The following is a 17640-nucleotide window of genomic DNA, read 5'->3' as shown; positions in this document are numbered from 1 at the left end:
CCAAAGAGGGGTTATTTGGTTTTGTTGATTTGTTTTCAGACAGGTTATGTTTTACACATGGTGGTACACGCATATCACAGCAACATCATCTAAGATTTCGTGTGTGTGTATTTGAGGTCGATAACTCAATATGTTTGATTAGATTGTGGCATGGCCGAAGGTAAAGAAGAACCAACTATCATGTTCGAGGACGAAGCATATTTAGCCCAAGATCTTCATCACCCACGGATTGAAGAAAATTGGAGAGGTCCAATGGACCTTCAGCAATGTCCAAATCAGGGGGAGTAATGTTTGTTGTACTCTTTTTCCTTCACCATGGTTTTGTCCCAATTGGGTTTTCCTGATAATGTTTTAATGAGACAACACTAAAGCACATTACAAGCTCTAAATGGTTATGGCATCCAAGAGGGAGTGTTATGAACCAGATTGTGGATGGCTCATAACCAAGAGATTATGATTTGTAATCTTTCCTTTTATCTATGACGGTATAATCTCTTATATAAGAAATCTCTATGTTATGAATAAAGACAGACTTTTCTATTATTTTTATAACAGACTTGAGTTTTTTTTAATCTTTAACTTTTATAATTGTCCATTTTAGACATTATTTTTTGTTACCGAGTCGTTTTAAATATACAAAAAGGTAACGTTATAATGAAAGTTTTTTACATCTACTTTATTAAAATATAAGTACAAATAAGAAATAATCATAAAACATACAACTTAAATCTAAATTAATTTTTTTCTTAAATCTATTCCACAACAAATCCATGATAAATATTACACTTAATGCACATTAATACTATAAACCTTAATATGTAAAGTAGAAAACATATTTCCATAAATTTGTGGGTATTATCCTCTATTCAATAATGTTTATTACATTTTTCAAAATTTTATTGTTAAAGAAATCAATTAACAATATTTAAAAAATTTAAAGAAAATGTTGTATTGTTGATATTCAATCCGATCATACCGGTATGACAAATTAATGTAAATCAACAGAACCAAGTACGATAATTTTAATTAGATTTACATGTGTCGAAAATACAATAAAATGTTTTTATTTATTTTAATGTGTAAAATAGCCCGTAAAAACCAAAAAACTAGATGAACAATAGGTTTATAGTATATTAGTGAACATACATATAAAATGTATAATATTATATAGTGAATGTAAAATTGAATTTACTAATTTGATGTACGTATATACTGAGCATTTAACATATGAATAATGTTTTAAGAAAAAAAATATAGGAATAATTATTTGTTTTACCCATTTACATCAATTTATTTCACGATAAATAATGCTTCTATAATTATTTGTTTTACCTATTTACATCAATTTATTTTTAAGGTGCATGATTTCACGATAAATAGTGCTCCTAACTTCTTTTCTTTTTTTCATACAATAGCGCAAACATATTATTATATATTACTTCTACTTAGCTATTTGAATATACTAACACTCTGATATTTGAAAATTTTGAACGATTTCGTTTGTATGGTAAACAATTTTATTTCAGAGTAGTAATATACCAATGCAAAAATATATTTTGCAAGATAATTACACGCATTTGCAGCATAAGCTCTTTATTACATACGAGCATAGATTCTATAAAAAATGTCCATGCAATATCATCATTTCATTTAAATATATTGTTAATTCACAACACAAGTTTCTACAGTATTAATAACTTCTAAATTAATAGTAAAATCTCTCTAATAAATTCTAAACTTATTTAATAACGATAGACTGTATTCAATTTAAAGAGTGACAGAGAAATTGAAGTATGACTTTCTTTAGGAGAAAACTATCACATTTTAATTAAAACATACACATACCAAGCTACTCACACTAACAAAAGGTTGTTTTGCCTTAGATAATATAAGTTTTTCGTTTAATATATTTCTCTCGCATGATCATTGCATAATTATATGCAGACATCATTAATCTTATTATATTATATTGTTCTTCGTAGAATAATGAAAGTTACAGTCATTTTAATTCAGTCCAAAAATATGTATTAAAAATAACAACATGATCTCCAAATTTTATTTATTTATTTTTCTTTTATAATATCGTTTTCAATCTACAATTTTTTTAAAAAATGCTTCATAAAATTAAAGTAAATTTATATAAAATAGTTTTTCTATCTTCCCGCCCGTAGGGCGGGCCGACCCTAGTGTATGATATTACATATGTTCAACTGAATTTTACCTAAATTATTTTTCTTTAGTAAGGATTTGAAATATTAGATTTGGTAATAACATGTACATTTAAGTATTAGTATTAAAAATTAAAAACACCTAAGATTTTTCATTTGAGAAAATTGTAATAGGGAAAATTTCAAAAGAATATTCTTCAAGTTTTGTATGTAAAGAAAAATATTTATACAAGATAACAATGTTCTAAGAAAAAGAAAAAAAGTTCATATAAAATAAAAATCCTACATATAATAAAATGTTAAAGTCAATAAGTTAAAATAACGGGTTGAATTTTTTTTTTTTTTTTTTTTACATCAACAAAAGAAAACAGGCTCATATAGACTCTGTTAACCAAGAGGGTAGCTCTGCATCCATGTAAACGACGAACGACGGTTGAATTCTTGCACTCCGTGCTAGTTTGTCCGCCTGTGTGTTCTGCGTTCTTGGTACATAGATGATCTCCGAGCTCTGAAATCCAGTACTAAGGGTCTTTATATCTGTCAAGTAGTTTGCAAACGCTGGTCATTCTTCTGGTTCCGAAACCATCTTCACCAATTGAGAACAATCTGTTGCAAATGTGACCCGAACCTGCCGCAAATTCCGCATACATTCCATTGCCCAGATTAGTGATTCAAACTCTACATGGAGAGGTGAAAGACTAGCTCTGGTGTTTCTTGCACCCATCAAACCATCAAATCCTGGTAAGGTGCTATACCATCCTTGTCCCGAGAAGTTATCATTTGCCTTCCATGAGCCATCAGAGAAGCACCATCTGCCCGGTCTCACCGGTATGGGAGCCATATCTTGGAAAGATTGCAGGATTAGATGGAATCTTAGAGAGCGCCCATGTCTGAATTGCCGGTGGACATTCAAAAAAGACATGGTTTATAGATTCCTCTGGAGCACCACATCGAGCGCAACAGATATCTCCTTGCATCCCTCTTGCCTGCAAATTTTTCCTAACCGATAGACATCCAGATAATATTTGCCACAGAAAATGTCGTATTTTCGATGGGCATCGAGTTTTCCAGCAGAAGGACTCGAGTGAGTCTACCGTGGGTCCGTAGGTTTCTGCCTGAGATTGCTGATTTGGGTATACCCGCTCCACCTGATAACCTGATTTAACCGTATACTGTCCATTTTTCGAAAAGTGTCATCCATCTCTATCTGCCATCTGAGACCTACTCAGTGGTATACTTGTAATGATTTTCACGTCTTCAGGATCGACCAAGGTGTGAAGAGCATGTAAATTCCATGAGCGTGAGACTGGATCTATGAGCGAGTCAACTGTAAGGTCCGGGTTGAAAATTTAAATATAGTTATCATTTATGACCAGAAACCAATCAAAACATCTCAAATATTATTTTCGCATAAATATTTTAGTTTATGGAAAACACACACATAAACTAAAAATAAACTAAAAATATATTTTAATTATTATGCGTAATGTCATAATAAAAAATACATAATACGTGAAAAATAAATAAATATTATATTATTTATAGAAAACAAAAGTATATTTCTAAAAAATGAAAAAGTGGTTTCTCTTTTTTACTGGAACCCAAATGTTGTAAATAATTATTTCCAACGCGTAACAAACCCGACCAATGAAAGGCTACTAGCATTTCCTTTACCACTAGCCAACTCGGTATCGGGTAAATACAAATGATATCGGTTAAATAAAAATAAATATTCGCGTGATATTTACATTTACAGTTATATAAATCATTTTACTTTTACTATTAGTGGAATTATGTAACAACAATATATGTATTATATGATGCATTTTTGTCACCATTTTATTATAATTTTTACAGATTATATAATGGTGTAAAAACTATTTAGTTACATTAAGTAAACAAAAAAAAACACCGCGTCCAGCTCTAGTCTTTTTTAAAGTACCTAAAATTTTAGTGGGTTTTTCTTTTCTAAACCGAAAAATATTTATTTTTTTAATTATACTTCTTCAAAAAGTCACTACGTAAAATTTAAGGCAATTTTTTTAAATAGTCATTTTTAAGTTTTTGTAACACACCAAAATAGTCCTAAAAAGAAAATGACCCGAATAATCTATTTTTATTTTGAATTTTTGAAATTTTTGATATTTATTTTTAACCTTTAAATCCCCATTTCTTAACTCTAAACCGTAAATTTAGATTAATTAACCCTATAATATAAATGTATATTTACTCTATAATAAAATTTATTTGGGTCATTTTTTCTACTTAATGGTTATTTGGGGAAAATAAACTAAAAAGACGAGTAGTATAAAATTTCTCTAAAATTTATAACCAGTTCAAAGTCAATACACGTAAATGGGAGAATGCGCCGCCCTTGTAATTATAGGCTAATTCAAGATCTTATTTTTTTAAAGCCGAAATTATTAAATCACAAAGCAATACCAGACTTGCAAGTTCCAAACCACAAAACATACGTAGAACGGTAGAAGGGACCACAAACAAGGCTTAACTTGTCAACAACACTTTTATTGTTTTTCTCAATAACAAAAAGAAAGAAAAGAAACTTGTTGTTAAGTTAGGTGTATTTACAAACACAAGAAAGAGAAGAAGCTCGAGGGGATAATTTTTTACAAAACCCACCAAGACGAAACCCGTTGGAAACGCAATATTTGTTGCAAAGTGGTAATTTTGCACACTCTCCTGCTACGTATAGCCATTCCGACCTACCCGCTTTCCCATCCCGTCCTCCTGCGGTAGCTACCTTTGTGGGCATCGTCAGGTGCGCACTAGTAGCATTCCCCGCTGCATCATCATATCAAAAACATTTTGTATTTTTTTTCTCACAAAAGAACACAAGATCTTAAGCGGAAAAGGAAATAATACTTCATAGATCATACATATAATTTACCTGAAATAAGAAGAACAATGTAAACGAAAAGAAAGAGGTAATTGAGCTTCACGGCCATTCGTCTCTGCTTAGTAAAATACCCTCTGCACTCCTTAGTTTGCCTTTGAATGCGATCTTAATGTTGTTTGTTATTATAGGAAAACGCATAAACAGCTGATAATGGGCCCTCGAGTGGTGCGTCTGGTATCATTACTAATTCATAATTGGATATAAAAAGAAGGAGAAGTGGGTTAGTTGAGTGATGTGCATAAGTTAGGGAGAGATTTCTGATCAATCTTTGACTATTTTTCTACCTTTCAGTAGGTTTATAATTGGTTTTTGCACATTAAGTCAAAAGTACGAAAGTAGACAAGAAAAGGCGAGGGTCAAAAGTATGAAAAAGAAAACATTGTCGTTGAAAAAGAAAACATTATCTAAATATATCTTTAGTTAGGGATATAACATGTATCAGTCAGTGGCGGATCTTGAACTAGTATTAATCGGGGGCACAAAAATTTTTAGTAACTAAATCATTTAAATAAAAAAAAATTATAACCAAAAAAAAACCTTACAAATTTATCTTACGAAATTCCATAGTTTAGAATCTTTTCATTACTACTTCATTTGTTACTTTCTCAAACAATTCATTTTCAACAAAACAAATAATACAATCATTTAAAAACTGATCACTTATCCGGTTCTGCAAACTAGTCTTCACAATCTTCATCGCTGGAAAACATCTTTCAACTGTAGCAGTAGCAACATGTAAAATCAATATTAGTTTCAAAAGCCGATAAATCTGAGGATGTGAAAGATGTTTTTTTGTCTTCACCATAATGTATGCAAGATCTCCAAGATCCTTCAAATTAGAAAATCTTCATCTTCCCGAATATTGTCAATATAAAGACCTAGTTGATGCTCAAAAGTTATCCGCTCGATATGACCAAAATCCTCAGGATAGAACTCAGACAATCTCATAACTTTTAACTGATCAAACTCCTGAAATGAATTAGTAGGGTTCAAGAAAGCAATACAGCCAAGTAATTCAGTGTTTACCTCATCAAAACAGTCATTAAACTCTTACCTAAAATAAAGAAGGCACAAAGAAAAAAGACGTGTGTTAATTAGGAAAATTTCAACTTCCATTATTAAATTCTTTTAGTTTTCCATTGGGCTTTTAAAACTAAACTTGTTTGTACTTTTATATGGGCTACAATATATTTGTCACACATAATTATATATAGGATATGCTTACAAATTGAGTCTCTGACTTTGAACTGTTGATTAGAAGCTCAACCATTAAGACTTTTAACTTATCTTGGCTATATATGTGGGCTTCATGTATAAACCCGATCCAACACTTATGGTACATCTCGTGGGCTTCAGGGTTACTGGGCTGGTGAATTAGATTAAGCCCAATGACCGAGAATACATAAGACGTCATCGTTCTGGTAGTTACAATCAGTAACAACCTGCCTTCGTCTTTGAGCTGAGAGCAGAGAGCAGAGAGCTGTAGAGAGAAAGCGATTGTCTTCTTCAGTGAATCCTCCGGCGAGTGCTGAGTTGCAGTGGTGCAATCTGGTAGCTCGTATTGAGCTCTTTTCACCGCAAGATAAGATAAGTATCCTGAAACAACAAGATTCGAAGTTAGCTATTGATAGAATCTTGTATAAGCTTGTATTGTAAACTGCAATCAAAGCTTAGTGGATTGGGAGCAAGAGCCTCCCCCCAGATGTAGCGCAAGCGAACTGGACAAACAAATTCTCTTTGCATTCGGTTCAATTGCATAACAAACATACAACGTATCGAATCGACTAAGAACGCAGTAAGATCGAATCGTAACAAGTGGTATTAGAGCTCATGCTGTGTTCAGATCGGCATCAATCAGGAAGCAAATACGTAAGGTAGAGAAGATCTCAGTAAGGTTCAAAACTTATCTGGTTGATTCTTAAGCGCTGTGTTTGTGGATTCTGATCTTGAAGTAGATTACTCTATTATCTTGTTTTCAAAACTTATCTGGTTGATTCTTGAGCGCTGTGTTTGTGGATTCTGATCTTGAAGTAGATTACTCTATTATCTTGTTTTCAAAACTTATCTGGTTGATTCTTGAGCGCTGTGTTTGTGGATTCTGATCTTGAAGTAGATTACTCTATTATCTTGTTTCGGGTCTGATCAATCTGAAATAAGATAAGATGGAACCTACTCAAGGTCGTGTTAAAGTTTAGAAGTTTGATGGATCTGGTGATTTTGGTATATGGAAACATAAGATGTTGTGTGCGCCGGACATTCTAGGTCTAGACTCAGTTCTAGAGGAGAATACTGAGTCAGCGGATGAAGGAGAGAAGGTAGAGCCAAGTACTGAGGCTAAGGTTGATCCTATGAAGTCTATGAAGGACAAGAGAGTTCGCAGCTTGATCCAGATGAGTTTGAGTGATCAAATCATAAGGAAAGTCATGAAGGAGACCTCAGCTCTTGGCATATGGAAGGCATTGGAAAGGGATTATCAAACGAAGTCTCTTCCTAATAGGATCTATCTAAAGCAAAGATTTGCTAGCTACAGGAAGGACGAGCAGAAGTCTATTGAACAGAACCTTGATGTGTTCTTGAAGTTGGTTAACGACTTATAGAGTTTAGAGATAAAGATCTCTGATGAAGATCAGGCGATTCAAATCCTCACCGGATTAACCCCAAAGTATGAACCACTGGTTCACACGTTGAAGTACGGCAGTGGGAAGGATACTCTTACAGTCAGTGATGTTTTTTCCGCAGCATACTCAAAGGAGACTGAGCTAAGAGAAAGAGGTGTCTTAGGAAAGTCTAAACCTGAGGCAGAAGGACTGTATCTTGGAGATAGAGGAAGATCTGATAGGAGAGACAACAATTCTTCGAGAGGAAGATCAAAGTCTAAAGGGAAATATAGCTCTAAATCAAACTCTAGCAAGAACAACAAGGGATGCTTCATCTGTGGTAAAGAAGGTCATTGGAAGAGAGATTGTCCCGATGTTCAAAGGTTCTAATTCTAGCTCAGTGAATGTTGCAGAAGCTAAGGGATTTAAGAAAGAACCTTTGATACTCGCAGCGAGCATTTAAGACACCAGAGATGAGTGGGTCTTGGACTCAAGAGCGAGTTTCCACATTACTCCAAACAAAGAGGTGATGTTTGATCTCAAACAAGTGAGTGGTGGAAAGGTGTTAATGGGTAATAACACGTTTAGTGAGATTGAAGGGGTCGGCAAAGTTCGCATTAAAGGATCAGATGGTTCTATTGTGATTCTAACAAATGTGAAGTTTATGCCGACTATGGGAAGGAACTTAATCTCATACGGGTGTCTTGAGAAGGCTGGCTGAACCTATGAGGGAGGTGACTATAGAGTGAAGTTCTTTAAGAACGGAGTTGAAGTCTTAACATGAAAGTATGCAGATGGTTTGTATTACTTGAAAGGAACTGTTCTTAAGGGTGAAAGTCACTCTGCTATTTCTAAAGTCACTACAACCAAGAAATGGCATTCGAGATTGGGACATATAAGTCAGAAAGGACTTGACTTACTTGTTAAAGGAGGATATCTTGAAGCAAAAGATGTGGACACACCAGGGTTGTGCGAGGATTGTGTGTTTAGAAAGGCTCATAAGCAAAGTTTTAAGAAGGGGAAACATACATCAAGAGAAATACTTGAGTATGTTCATTCAGACTTATGGGGTTCTCCTTCTGTGGTTCCAAGCTTAGCTGAGAAGCAATACTTCATCACGTTTATTGATGATTACTCAAGAAAGGTCTAGATCTATTTCCTTAAAACTAAAGATAAGGCTTTTGAGAAGTTTAAGGAATGGATTGCAGTAGTTGAGACTCAAACAGGAAAGAAACTAAAGTGTTTGAGAACAGACAACAGATTGGAATATTGTAACAGAAGGTTCGATGATTTTTGTAAGGTTGTTGGAATAAAAAGGCATCGAACTTGTGCTTATACACCTCAACAGAATGGGGTCTCGGAGAGAATGAACTGAACCATTATGGAGAGAGTGAGGTGTATGTTAGCTGAGAGTGGAATGGGAGAGAAGTTATGGGCAGAAGCGGCTTCAACTGCTGTCTATTTGATCAATAGGTCTCCAAGTTCTGCTATTGAGTACAAGCTTCCAGAAGAGCTTTGGTCTGGAAATAAGCCAGGGCTAAAGCACTTGAGAAGATTTGGATGTGCTGCTTATGTTCATACGAGAAATGCTAAAACATGTCCCAGAGCAGTGAAGGGATTCTTTGTTGGCTATCCACAAGGAACAAAGGGATTTAGAGTGTGGTTACCAGAAGAAGAAAGTTGCACGATTAGCAGAAATGTTATATTTCATGAGGAAGAAGTATACAAGAAAGCTGAGAAAGAAGTAGAAGTTAAGGAGGTTCAGAATAGTCCAGTTTATGCTGATAAAGGAAAGTCTATTCTGAAAGAAAAGAAAAGTGTGTCTTTCAGTCCAAACTTGATTCAGAGTCCTTTTAAAGGTCTCCAAGATTCAGAGGCTTCTACTTCAGAAAATTTGGTTCAGTTTCAGGTGGAGCAGTGTCAGATTCAGAGGTTGAATCAGCTGATCAGGAAGAAGAAACTGAAGAGGACCTAGATCACTATATTTTGGCTAGAGACAGAAAGCGCAGAGAGATAAAGTTACCATCTAAGTATGATGATTTCGATGTTGAAGCTTATGCTCTATATGTGGCCAATGATATTGAGACTGATGAACCTAAGTCATATCAAGAAGCGATGAGATCTAAAGAGAGAGACCAGTGGGGTTTATCTAGTGATGAAGAGATGGATTCACTTGATAGAAACAAGACTTGGGAGATTGTAGAAATACCTGCCAAGAAGAGAGTCATTGGCTGCAAGTGGGTTTACAAGAAGAAACCAGGCATACCAGGAGTTGAAGATCCAAGATTTAAGTCTAAATTGGTTGCCAAAGGCTATTCACATGTGGAAGGAATTGATTATAACGAAGTGTTTGCACCAGTTGTGAAGCATGTATCGATCAGACTGATTCTGTCTTTGGTGGTTAAAGAAGACTAATATCTAGAACAACTAGATGTAAAGACAACTTTCTTAAATGGAACCTTAGATGAAGAGATTTATATGGAACAACCAGAAGGCTATGAGGTTAAAGGAAAGAAAGGTATGGTCTGTCTATTGAAGAAGTCACTGTATGGTCTTAAACAGTCACCGAGACAGTGGAATAAGAGATTCGATGGGTTCATGAAGCAACAGGGGTTTAGACAGAGTCTGTATGATCAGTGTGTCTATGTCAGTGGTTCAGAAGTGACTTCGAGAATTTATCTATTGCTATACATGGATGATATGCTTGTAGTCTCCAAGAACATGGAAGTGATCAAAGATATTAAAGCTAGACTGAGTAGTGAATTTGAGATGAAGGATCTTGGACCAGCTACGAGAATTCTAGGAATAGATATTGTACGAGATAGAAGAGCTGGGACATTGAAACTATCTCAGGGAAAATACCTTGAAAAGGTACTCTCAACCTTCAATATGACTGATTGTAAGTTTGTTACTACGTCTATGAGATCTCAGTTCAGATTGAAGAGTTTAGACGAGAAAGAAACAAAGATAGAAGCGAGATTTATGTTCGATGTTCCTTATGCTAGTGCGGTTGGTAGTTTGATGTACGCCATGGTGGGAACGCGTCCTGATATAACTCATGTTGTTGGAGTTGTAAGTAGAATCATGGGAAATCCAGGAAGACAACACTGGGAGGCAGTGAAGTGGATTCTGAGATATATACGAGGAACTACAGATTATGGCCTATGGTTTACTAAAGGAAATGAATTCAGAGTTGAAGGATTTAGCGATGCAGACTATGCGACTGATCGTGACAGAAGCAGATCAGTTACATGATACTTATTTCAAGTAGGCGGCAACACTATTAGTTGGAGATCGGGGCTCCAACCTATCGTGGCTCTATCAACTACTGAATCAGAGTACATGTCATTAAATGAAGCTGTTAAGGAAGCCTTATGGCTTAAAGGAGTGTGTGAAGATATAAACTATGAACAAGGAGCAGTCAAGATTAATTGTGATTCTCAATCAGCTATATTCCTAGCAAAGAATGGTGGATACCATGAGAGAACAAAGCATATTCACACTAAGTTCAGTTACATTAGAGATGTGATTGCTAACGGGAGTGTTTCAGTGGTGAAGATTCACACTACTCTAAACCTAGCTGATATCCTAACAAAGAGCGTACTTGGAAAGACACTGGAGAAGGCTTTGGTGTCTGTCAAGGTTCGCGAGTGAAGTCAGAAGCTTCGAGTCATTGCTGAGGAACTCCGATTTGTTACCTCGCAGTGAAAAAGCAAAGTGGGTTAGTCAATGAGGTTTGAGTGATCTACATATGAATCAGGAAGTTGAGGTCAAGATCAGAAGAAACTGTTTAAGAGGTATCAGTTTACCTTGAGTTGGCGTAGGTCTGGTCAGATTGAGAGTCGGCGTGTTTTATCTTGAGAGGCAAGATGATCAGTTGAAAAGTCGCCGTGAATCTGAGCTGAGGTCTGAGGGATTCTTTGGGAGAGGTTCTGAGGTTTTCTTTAAGGTGGAGTGTTCCTTTCTGGTAACTTTCGTTGGTTGAGGTAACCGGAAAGTTAGAGAGAAGGTGGAGCTGATAGAGAGAGAAGAGAAGAAGATGTTTCGGCAGAGCTTCGCTAGGGTTTCGAGTTGCTGTCCGAAAATGAGTTATGTCGGCTTCATACAAGGTGGAGAATTGTGGGCTTCATGTATAAACCCGATCCAACACTTATGGTATATCTCGTGGGCTTCAGGGTTACTAGGCTGGTGAATTAGATTAAGCCCAATGACTGAGAATACATAAGACGTCATCGTTCTGGTAGTTACAACAATTAGTAACAACCTGCCTTCGTCTTGGAGCTGAGAGAAGAGAGCTGTAGAGAGAAAGCAATCGTCTTCTTCAGTGAATCCTCCGGCGAGTGCTGAGTTGCAGTGGTACAATCCGGTAGCTCGTATTGAGCTCTCTTCAACTCAAGATAAGATACGTATCTTGAAACAACAAGATTCGAAGTTAGCTATTGATAGAATCTTGTATAAGCTTGTATTGTAAACTGCAATCAAAGCTTAGTGGATTGGGAGCAAGAACCTCCCCCCAGATGTAGCGCAAGTGAACTGGGCAAACAAATTTTCTTTGCATTCGGTTCAATCGCATAACAAACATACAACGTATCGAATCGACTAAGAACGCAATAAGATTGAATCGTAACAATATATAATATTTTTTTTAAAGTAGTAGGGGGCACGTGCCCCCGTAGTCAACCGTGTACGACAGTCTGCATCCATATGATCCGCTATGTCACAATATTTTTCAGACGGTTGGGGATCATCCCAAGATGATACGTGTTCAGTCAAGCTCAAAGAGCTTTGATACATCATGTGCGGTCTTGGTTTGAAATCTCATCCCAAAAATATCAAAGATGGATGAGGGCGAATTCCTAGAGCTTTTACACGCTTGATGATCTTCACACAAAGACTGTGAAATATCTTATGTTATTTAGAGTTCAACAGTTTAGCGAATGTAACCCCGTTTGTACCTCTGAATAACACTTATGACGATTCTTTTTTGTGTATTTAAAGTGTTAACGGACAAACAAGGGATAACATATAAATGATACACGATTTTCTTGCACAAATGATGAATGGGCTGAGTTACAAAGTCGTGCATCATAAGTATTTATAGTAAATAAAACTGAAAATCCTAATTAGAAAAGCCTAATCTTAGTGTATAAACCATAATCATATTCCTAAGAGAAATTACTCGAAATGCTACCACTTTTCGAAAATACGTTTAATCAAAAATGCTTTAACATTTGCATTTAGGGTTTATTGTTTATTAATTTTCTTTTATACAAATCATCCTGTTTTACAAAAATGCATAGGTTAGTCTATGCAAGCAGTTCTAAACAATAAAAACTAGCAAAACAAAAGTAGAAAATAGATATATCAGTAGAGATCAACAGTAAACTAACACATTTATTTTGCGTATGGATGACTAAAAATTTTTCATATAAAAACTTTATATTTACTTCTAGAATAATTGAATCTCTTCGTATTAATCCAAAAATACAATGCTTCAAACTGAATTGAGAACAATTATCACTCTCTTTTTAATATTCCAGTATGAGCCACCGAAACAAGACAAATCTTTATATTGCTCTACTGATAATAATAAAGTCAAACAGATTACATTTTGAAGTAACCATAGTTTGTAACAAGAACTTCATCCTTATCACATGAAGAACCATCAACGATTGAAGCCGGTAAGACCCGTCGCCACCATCCGCAGTAGATGTGTCAATTACCTTTTCTAAACGGTTCAACTGAACCGGATTTTTTGGCTTTCCAGAAACATACAAATGAACAATAAAAAACTTTCTCAGATTTAAAACATATTTGACAATTCAACAAACTAAGTAACGGAAAGTAAATCAAATCAAAGAAATAAAAACAAAATGAATCAAACAAGCCGATGACAAAGTTATAGAAACCTCCGACCATCGGCTTGAAACTAAAAAAAATCTCTATGTTCTCTCTTGACGGCCACAGTTTTTGTTATATTTTAAAGTTCAAAAAATTTATTATTATTTTTTCGAGAAATCTCAAAAATGTCGATCATTTACGTCGGCCAGGTCTTACATGGCTACATTCAATCAGTATTTGTTTTTGAGATAATCTGATGTATATACACAAAAACAACAAAAATTAGGAAACTACCCTAAATGCATGAAAACCTCCAATTTTTGTAGCAATATACACATAAAATGATCGTTTTACCTCTGCCCTAAACTCAGCTTATTTCTCTTTCTTTCCCTATTCTTCATTCCTGCCATTTTCTCTTCTTTTTATTCCCGATTGATCTCTTCCTATCCCATTTATAATCTTTAGTGAAAACAAAAATTTTCTCCAAATAATTCATTCTTCTTTCTAAATCCCAGTAATCATTGTTTGCTTCATTTTTAACATCAATCTTTTGCTAATCTCCTCTTCTCCTTCTCAATTCGTCATCGTCACCATCACATCAATAACAATGATGTTTGAAGCACCATGTATGACAGTGAATCATGGATTCAAAGAAAGCCAAACCTCCAAACATGTTTTCTGGGATATCAATTCAAACGACTATAGATTTTTCTCCCAAGTTATTTATTTTACAATTAAATTTCTGAAACTGAAAAATCAATGGGAGAACTAAGGATTGCAACATAAATTACATAGATAACGATTAAGTTAAAACGTAACCTATTTTGTACCATGTATCAGCTAAGGGCAATAGTTTTGGACATCTCACCACCCATTTTAAAAAGCGTCTAACATGTTTGATATCATCTAACTAAACATGTATATGCTAAACATTAAATTATCATGTTAACCTATTATGAAACATCTAACAAACTATGTATCATATGAACACAACTATTTTGTACAAAGGAAGTTTAACACTAAGCTTTAACTCAAGAAGTTATATAAATTGTTAGCGGATAACTTGTTTATTATAAAATTATCATTATCATATAACAAAAGCAATGATCTAAATGTAATATTTTATTTAGCACGTAAAACATATGGCAGATGTAACTTATTAGTTTACATATGATACAATAATGATTAACCGTAAAAAATATAGAGCGTAAACAAATAATGATTAAGTTAGCCTGATAACCTATTTTGTAGCATTTAAAAAAGCATATATAGCTAACACAAACTACTTAAACATCTTACCCATAAATTTTAAAAACATCGACAAGTTTTGTAACAGCTAAAAAAAATGTATCATTTATTTTTAAATTATTTTTAATATTTTTTTATATATTAATATTTTATTTATTTATTTTAAGGATCCAAATCCGGATCCGGATATCCACTGGATATTACAATTTTTAGAAAGATATCCGACACCCGGATATCCGAAAACCCCGGATCCGGATAAAAATAGTAAAATTATGGATCCGCCGGATAAAGATCTGGATCCGGATACCTTAAAATTACCCGGATACCCAATTCATCCCAGGCTTAGCTACACCCAACCCAATCAGTATATAATTGGTATTTTTGTTTTACATGAGAATGATAAATTCAATAATGAATAAATAGGGTGGCAAAAGGAGAGCCATTGGATGAAAAGCAAAGTTGGCGAATGGGAGAGAGGTGGGGCAAGGCACAGAAGGAGACAAGTGGCCTCTCAGCCTAATTAACCATTAGTTTTTTTTTTTTTTTAATATTCCAATGGACCGCCGCCAATGACGTTTAGCTTCATTTTCATTTTCATTTTCATTTTCATCTTTTCTTCAAAAAAAAAAAAAAAAAAAAAAAGAAGCAGAGAGAGAAACAAGGAAGAGAAGGAGTCGCGTGAAGGGAGAGTCAGAGGCGGATAGAGAGATCTGCTCTTCAAGATCCCTCGATTTATTCTCCTTCAATCTGAGGTGATTCTCCTTAAAATCATAATTTGTTTGATCGATTGATTGTATTCTCCGTGCGAATTGTCGATTACATGTTGAATTTTAGGGTTTTCCAATTGCTGATATATATAGGAAATGCGGTAACAGATAAAACGGTATATCTGGTTTAGGGCTTTAGAGTTGGGGGGAGCTTGTGATTTTGTTTCTGTGTGGATTAGCGTTTCGAATATTGATTTGATGATCATTCTTTCTCCGTCGGCTTATCTTCAATATTATCAGCTTTTCAATTATTCCTTCTGTTTGGTGAAAGGATTACTCGTGAAATTGGAAAAGTTCCCATTTTTATGAGCAACGAGATCTCATGGCTCTTTGTTCATTTTACTTCCACAGGCTCAGATTCCCAGAGCTGGGTGCATTCATACCGCTACGCCAATCTAACCAGCACTCTCTTGCTTTGAAATAGACTCAGCTATGCTGGAAGATGTGTCCTGTCACTAGGGCATTAGTTGCACGAGCTAGCACACATTCTGAGCTAACTGGAGCTAGTAGTTCTGCTTGTATAATTGTGTGAATTAGATGGAAAACAAGCCGAGTGTCTTGACCGATAAGTATGAAGTCGGGAGGTTGTTGGGTCAAGGTACTTTTGCCAAGGTGTATTATGGAAGGAGTGTTCATACTAACCAGAGCGTTGCCATCAAGATGATCGACAAGGATAAGGTTATGAAAGTTGGCCTCATGGAGCAGATCAAGCGAGAGATATCTGTCATGCGGATTGCTAAACACCCTAACGTTGTGGAGCTATACGAGGTCATGGCTACGAAAACGAGGATCTACTTCGTTATGGAGTATTGCAAAGGTGGGGAGCTCTTCAACAAGGTTGCCAAAGGGAAGCTGAGAGACGATGTTGCTTGGAAATACTTTCATCAGCTTATCAACGCCGTTGATTTTTGCCACAGCAGGCAAGTGTATCATCGTGACATAAAGCCCGAGAATCTGTTGCTTGATGACAATGAGAATCTCAAGGTTTCTGATTTCGGGTTAAGTGCTCTCGCTGATTGCAAGAGACAGGATGGTCTCCTCCACACAACTTGTGGCACGCCTGCGTATGTTGCTCCTGAAGTGATCAACCGAAAAGGCTATGATGGGACAAAGGCAGATATTTGGTCTTGTGGAGTAGTTTTGTTTGTTCTGTTGGCTGGTTATCTCCCTTTCCATGACTCTAACCTGATGGAGATGTACAGGAAGATAGGAAAAGGAGATTTTAAGGCCCCAAGCTGGTTCGCTCCAGAAGTACGGAGGCTGTTGTGTAAGATGCTGGACCCTAACCCTGAAACTAGAATTACCATCGCAAAAATCAGGGAGAGTTCTTGGTTCAGAAAAGGTTTACACATGAAACAGAAGAAGATGGAGAAACGAGTCAGAGAGACTAATCCCCTGGAAGCTAGTGCTGCAGGTCCAAGCGAGAACGGAGGAAGGGTCACGGAGGGAAACAATACAGACCAGCCTACAAGTATAAATGCGTTTGATATAATTGCGTCGTCTGCTGGGTTTGATCTGACAGGACTGTTTGGAGATGTGTACGACAAGCGAGAATCTAGATTCACATCCCAGAAACCTGCTTCGGTGATCATATCTAAGCTGGAGGAGGTGGCGCAACGATTGAAACTGAGCATAAGAAAACGAGAAGCGGGTCTGTTCAAATTAGAAACTTCGAAGGAGGGAAGAAAAGGAAAACTATCGATGGATGCGGAGATATTCCAAGTGACGCCGACGTTTCATATGGTGGAAATGAAGAAATCTAACGGAGATACTCTAGAGTATCAGAAATTAGTGAAAGAGGATCTTAGGCCTGCTCTTGCAGATATTGTGTGGGTTTGGCAGAGCGACAAAGATGAGCAGTTAATTCCTGATTCAAACCAAGAGACCGAACAACATCAACAACAGGAAGAAGAAGAACGATTGTAGTTTTGAGAATCTTTTGTTATCTTTCAAGTTCGTCTTAACTCTGATGTTAAACGTACAGTAAATGAGTTTCCTGCATATAATAAAGTCGTTTCCAGAACTCATTGACAAAGCATTGAGAGTTGAGAACTTTTAATTGCTTGAGAAAAAGTACTTTATCATCATCTGGTCGAATCACT

General features: G+C 35.6%; 1 protein-coding gene and 1 long non-coding RNA gene across 2 annotated transcripts; one reads left to right on the top strand and one right to left on the bottom strand.

Annotated features, from left to right (window-relative positions):
• Positions 1-4548: 4548 nt before the first annotated feature.
• Positions 4549-5332, bottom strand: LOC106316918. The gene is made up of 2 exons (XR_001265009.1): positions 5077-5332; positions 4549-4970 (listed from the first exon to the last, which is right to left on the bottom strand). It is a non-coding gene; the product is annotated as an uncharacterized LOC106316918 (long non-coding RNA).
• Positions 5333-15345: 10013 nt separating this feature from the next.
• LOC106318197 (CBL-interacting serine/threonine-protein kinase 10) lies at positions 15346-17565 on the top strand. Its single transcript, XM_013756074.1, has 2 exons — positions 15346-15523; positions 15890-17565. Exon 2 carries the CDS (start codon positions 16076-16078, stop codon positions 17462-17464), a length of 1389 nt encoding a protein of 462 aa, XP_013611528.1. The 5' UTR covers positions 15346-15523; positions 15890-16075; the 3' UTR covers positions 17465-17565.
• Positions 17566-17640: the final 75 nt, after the last annotated feature.

Source organism: Brassica oleracea, chromosome C9, assembly GCF_000695525.1.
Source record: "Brassica oleracea var. oleracea cultivar TO1000 chromosome C9, BOL, whole genome shotgun sequence".
NCBI lineage: Eukaryota > Viridiplantae > Streptophyta > Magnoliopsida > Brassicales > Brassicaceae > Brassica > Brassica oleracea.
The sequence above is the reverse complement of the archived record's forward strand: the minus strand, read 5'-3'. Positions and strand labels throughout refer to the sequence as shown.

Coding starts and splice junctions, on each gene's coding strand:
- LOC106318197 (XM_013756074.1), top strand. CDS start 16,076: ATGGAAAACAAGCCGAGTGTCTTGACCGATAAGTATGAAGTCGGGAGG.